The sequence below is a fragment of the Beta vulgaris genome, chromosome 4 (assembly GCF_026745355.1).
Source record: "Beta vulgaris subsp. vulgaris cultivar EL10 chromosome 4, EL10.2, whole genome shotgun sequence".
Classification (NCBI taxonomy): Eukaryota; Viridiplantae; Streptophyta; class Magnoliopsida; order Caryophyllales; family Amaranthaceae; genus Beta; species Beta vulgaris.
This window is the reverse complement of record NC_079205.1, coordinates 11,473,838-11,480,008: the sequence shown is the minus strand read 5'-3', so window position 1 is coordinate 11,480,008 and position 6,171 is coordinate 11,473,838. Positions and strand designations below refer to the sequence as shown.

Sequence of the window (6,171 nt, the reverse complement as noted above, 5' to 3'; positions counted from 1 at the left end):
AAAATATTAACAATGTATAGTTAATAGGCTTTGAACACATGACTTTTGACATAAAATGTGAGAGTTTAACCACTATCCATTACAATTTCAATGCTTAATGTTTCGAAGTAAAACAATAAAAAAGTTTTATAATTATATGTAATTATAAAAATATGTAAAAAAGATTTTTGATCATGAACTATTTTATTAAGTAATAACATTCTTTTACCTAAATTCCATCGAAATTGTTATTTTTATCCCCGATTCCTTAGTATTATTTTTGAATAACGACTTATCATGCCATAACGTCCATTTTTCAATTTCGCACTAGACATAATATTACGAAAAGCTAATAGTTACAATTGAGAGGAAGGAGAAAGGCATGGAGGTGGGAGGAGAGAGTACACTTGGAGGTTTTCATTAATGGAGGATGGTGGGAGGAAAGAGAGAAAACTGAAGGGAGAGAGAAAGAAACAGTTAACGGCCTTAAGGTTCCGTCAAGAGTAAAGGTATTTTGAGCACAAACACAAACCTCAGGGGCATATGAAGAATTCCCCAAATGTAAGGGGTAATTTGGGAATTACGTCAAACTTTAGAGGTACCTGTGGAATTTCCCCTATATTTTATAATTGTAGCTGACCCGATGCATTGCCCAAGCCATAATACTAGTTTCCTATAGATACTAGGTTTTTTTATTAAACGAGATGATAATAAAGGGCCTATATCCATAATCATAAAACTATAATATTATACGAAAATTATGAATTACTCTAATTTCAAATAAAAACAACAAAAGGAAAACGAGTACACCACTACAATATTCCAACTTAATTAGGAAATTTTTAAATCTTTGTAATATAATCCAATCAAATTTATGAGAACAATAATATTACAAGTTCCTTTTAACCTTTATCATGAACCCCATTTATCGCATAAGTTTAAACGCTCAAAACAAAAACAACAACAATAAAAAATTTCCAACAACTTTTGAAATCAAAATTTACCCAAAGAACCACATTTAATTAATTCATCCCAGTCAAGAAATTGACAAATTCCCCAATATTTTCAAATTTTCAATTCTTCAACTCTGCAGATCAATTATCATCAAATAACGCGTTCATAAATCATAATCATATTATAATTATAATGTAACACCAGATGTTGTCATTACTCCTGGAGTCGTGATGAGAGTCCTATGTATATTGTTCTTCCTTTTTCTATAAAATCGTACACATTTTCATTACTCTATTTTCCTCATCCTACTCTCTTTCTCTAACTTTTTCACAATATTTAAAATTTGAGAGAGAAGAGAGAGAGTATACAATCTCAAAATCTCTTCTTTTTTAATTTCTAACTTCTTTTCCCCCACTTTTTCTCACTCCGAGATCTCCCATTGTTCTTCTTTCAGCTCCTAATTTACCCACCAGGTTTTTTTTCTCTCCTTTACACAATTTAATTCATGGGTATTCTGATTAAATTTTCTGGGCTTTCAAATTTCATGTTTAATTTTTCTGGGTTATTTTTATTGTCTTGAAATGTGTTGTATTTTTGTTTTTCTGGGTTTTCGATTATCGTTGGTTATAACTGTTACCCCTCTAATTTTTTTTTTTTTTTAAAATTTTGTTGAAGAATTAATGGTTGATTATATGTTATTGGTATGTATATGTTGTGAAAAAATTTCGTGGGTTGTTACTTATTGAAGTACCCGTTACATTGAAGTATTATTCTGTATCGTATGAAGTTGTGATTATTTTGATTTATGTTTCTGTTTGTTTGATCCTTTTTTAGAAAGTTATGAGGCAGCTTAGAATTAATGAAGTATTTAATTTGTTTTTCCGGATGAGATCTTACCTGAGATTTGTTGCTGAAAATTTATTGATTTCAATCCTTTTGTTTTCTGCAGATTTTATTTATGCTATAATAACGACAATGGAGGTTACAAATTAAGAGAAAAAGCTGTTGTAGATGCAAGTTTCTCTATATCTTGGTGAAATTTTGGACCTTTTTGTGCTTAATTTACTGATCATCGAATTCTTCGAATTTAGTGAAGCAAAGGGTTTTTGAGGGTTTGATTCTTATCATTTCTGGTTATATGAGTAGATTTTTAAGTTTAGTGGTCACCAATGAAAGCCTTTGAATCAATGTCATTGAACATAGAGAGGAGATGGGCATTTCCTCTTGTTATAAGCTCAGTTATATGTGTGTTTCTCATAGCAACATGCTTCAACATGGGTCTTCTTTCTTCAATTCACACCATAAATGCCCTCATATCACACTACTCTAGATCATCCCCAAACCAAACAAATCCTTTGTTTGTGGAAACAGTAGTATCTCAGCCTCCTCCACCACCTCCTCCACCTCCACTCCCTCGATTTGCGTATTTGATTTCCGGGTCAAAGGGTGATGCGCAGAAGCTATGGAGAACGTTGCAGGCAGTGTACCATCCCAGAAATCGATATATTGTTCACTTGGATTTAGAGTCTCCACCAGAAGAAAGACTGCAGTTTGCTGCACGACTCGACAGTGATCCGCTGTTTGTTAAGATTGGGAATGTGCATATGATCACTAAAGCTAACATTGTCACTTATAGAGGCCCTACTATGGTTTCGACTACACTACATGCTTGTGCCATTCTTCTCAAGAAATATAATGATTGGGATTGGTTTATCAATCTCAGTGCTTCTGATTATCCTCTAGTCACCCAAGATGGTAAATTTTCTTCCTTTAACAATTCACAAATTTCTCAAGTTCCTTTAACAATTCACAAATTTCTCAAGTAAAAGATAGTTGTCATGTGTATCTTAATCGGTCATCTAACTTTTTTGCAGATCTTATATACACATTCTCAAAATTAGATCGGAAGCTGAACTTTATTGACCATTCTAGTAAGCTAGGTTGGAAGGAGTAAGTTTCATCAAATTGCCAAAGAAATTATTCTGAATTTTTTTTTTTTTAAGTTAATGTGTTGATGTATGAAAACGTGTTACAGGGGTGGAAGGGCCATGCCTCTTATTGTAGACCCTGGGCTTTACTCATCAACAAAATCAGATATATTCTGGGTTCACCCAAAGAGAAGTTTGCCGACATCATTCAAGTTATATACCGGTTAGTCATTCCTCCTTTGATAATGCTGAGAGGGAGCTATACCTACAGCTTGTTTGGTAGTTGGTAATGAATTTTTGAACAAAGTCTCATGCTACGGTCCATGGTGATGCTCGTTCATCCCCAAATACCTATTTTTCTCAACAAACCTTCATTACCATCCATTACCACTTTTAAAGGCGGTATACTGGTATTGGGTAGTAATTATGAAGAAAGATACATACTTATAGCATCATGTTCCATTACCATGAGACTTTCCTTACAAAATTACTTCTAAAATAATTTTCATTACCACTATTTATTACCGGCTACCAAGCACAATCAATGTTTGCCCTGAAAATGGATCTGGTTCACACTGAAGTTCTGATCCTGCATCTGTTTACAGAACCAAATCTAAATGCTCTTGTAACTGATAGAATTAAGATGAAATAAGATAGGATGTCTAATTGTCACTCAACAAGATATTGCTTTCAGTAAAGAGAACTATTGATTTATTTAAGATTCTGGATTTTCTGATAGCCAGGAAGATAGACTGATCCCATAATATGTGCAATTCAGCTCAAAAATCTATGTGTAATTTTTGTTTGGAGGTATGAAAATTTGTTGCCATGATCTATAAAGCACACTATGGCTCCCAAAAACCCGCCTTTTAGAGTCGATATCCAATTGACCATATAATGAAGATTCTTTTGGTTCTGATCACAAACATGTTCAATTGCTGCTGTAGGTGTGAGCCGGGATCCTCTACCCTTTATGATGTCTCATCTAGTGTTCCATTTAATTTTAATCTTGCCACCTCGTCCTATTACATAAATCATTTAAGGTAGTTTATTTTTGATTGATGAGAGGTGGCAACATTAAAAAAAAAAGGAATACATGATGAGACATTTAAATGGGACACATGATAACCCTGCAAATGCTCTTTCTTTTCCCTGATTGTTCTGGTGATTCCTATGTATTGAATTACAGGTTCTGCATGGATGGCTCTTACCCATGAATTTGTGGAATACCTCATTTGGGGATGGGATAACCTACCTAGAACCATGCTTATGTACTACTCAAACTTTCTCTCCTCTCCAGAAGGCTACTTTCACACTGTCATCTGCAATGTACCTGAGTTTGCTAAAACCACCGTAAATCATGATCTTCACTATATTGCTTGGGATACACCACCAAGACAGCACCCACGTACTCTCACCTTAAATGATGCTGATAAGATGGTCACCAGCAATGCTGCATTTGCACGAAAATGCAGGCAAGATGATCCTTTATTGGATAAAATTGATCGAGAATTACTCGGTCGCGTAAATGTGAGTGTTACTCCTGGACGCTGGTGTGGTGGAAAGCCACGTTGTACTAAAGTTAAAAACCCTAACAAGGTAAAACCAGGTCCTGGAGCTCAAAGACTTGGTCAGCTTATATCAGTAATAGCTTCACCAGAAGCATTTCAAACTAGGCAATGTAAATAGCTTTATCATGGAAGACTGACTTCCTTGCATGTGGATATATCACACAAGTAAAACAAAGTGCGGAGGTGTGTTTATGTTTTGGCAGATGAAGCGGAGAGAGCAACGGGTTTTTTACTTACCCTGTGCTCAAATTTATGCCGTTGGCATCGCCGATGTTGGGTTTTCTTTTCGTCTTGGGGGTGCTGACAGTGCAGTGATTAGGCCATAGCTGGTTGAGATTTTTCACTGTTGTCAGAGTTAGGACTTTTAGATTTTTGTAGATTGGTGAAACAATACATACATTTGATCGCGTTATCTCTGTGATTCCGTGAAGTATCCTTCCTCGAGTAATAATTCTTTACGGCTTAGTACATAGAAGTATCATTTACTTCTGAATTGTTTCGAAGATTGAAAACTCAAAAGTGCCATATTTTTGTTGAGCATTTTGTATCTTTTGATGCTTGATGACACAAATATGGAGCCTTTCATCTGGAAATGAATTTCATGTCCAAGCATGCAACTTCACTAAATTCTGGTACTATCATGTTTGTATTAGTGCTGAAGTGCTTTCAGTTTCATCCATAATGAATATTCAAATTGATCGTGTTCATTGAACTAGTATATCGTGACGCTAATGTATGCTACTTGATGAATTTGGTCAATACTATTTTTTCAAAAGGAGAAAAATATGCAACTGCATAAGAAAATATCTGAGCTATGTAGTCTAAAATCTAAATTTATACTTCCTCCGTCCTCTATTAGTTTACTCGTATTTCCTTCAAGGGTGTCCCTTATTAGTTTATCCTTTTTTTTTTTTTGCTGTTTTTAGAATGAGACCACAAACTTTTCATCACATATACATTAAACTTTAATATAAAATAATAGTTTATCTTTCTTTCTATGACCCACAATATTATTTCTCCTAAAACTCTATGTAAAAGACAGGGGTAAACTAATAGAGGACGGAGGAATTACTTGTTTAACTTTTTTTTACAGAAGACATGCCAATAATATAATCTACACTAATCATTAATAACAGGAAACTTCACATGCCACATGTCCTCTCCTAACTTTTCCTACTTTTGAATATCCAACTTTTAAAAAGATTCTTGATTTCGGTTAATCAATTACAGTTGTAATTAATGTTTCATAATGATGATAGTCAAGTTAATGATTGCATATTGAGTGTTATAATTGAATTTTGTGACAATACTTTTATTCTTTCCTATTAATTTTTGGAAAGTGATAGATGTACACTTAGTATACGTGTACAATGCTTTTATTAGTGATAACTCTTCTCTAAATCAGAAAGGAAGTTTGAGATACAAATTAATTATTATTCTAATCCAAAATTAAAGTATTAGAAATTTTCAAAATAAAAGTGGTGTACATGTACATTAAGTGTACATCTAACTTTTCCCCTAATTGTTTACAAGTTTTTTAATCAAGTTAATTACAATTTCGTGAATGCAGGTTACCTTCGTGTGAAATGTGAAAATCATAAAGGGGTGGGAGGAAGGCCGGCCTTCATTCTTGATAGATAAAGCTTAGCAATTCACTATATATACTTAAAAAATTATTTTAATATTTACTTTCATCTTAGACTAATTACATAAACATGTTTATGACTTTATATACATAA

At 33.6% G+C, this 6,171-nt stretch overlaps 1 protein-coding gene across 1 annotated transcript; it reads left to right on the top strand.

Annotated features, from left to right (window-relative positions):
- Window positions 1-916: 916 nt before the first annotated feature.
- On the top strand, window positions 917-5,139 carry LOC104907704 (beta-glucuronosyltransferase GlcAT14B). The gene is made up of 5 exons (XM_010696674.4): window positions 917-1,406; window positions 1,883-2,688; window positions 2,808-2,883; window positions 2,969-3,084; window positions 4,051-5,139. Exons 2-5 carry the CDS (start codon window positions 2,103-2,105, stop codon window positions 4,548-4,550), a joined length of 1,278 nt encoding a protein of 425 aa, XP_010694976.1. The 5' UTR covers window positions 917-1,406; window positions 1,883-2,102; the 3' UTR covers window positions 4,551-5,139.
- Window positions 5,140-6,171: the final 1,032 nt, after the last annotated feature.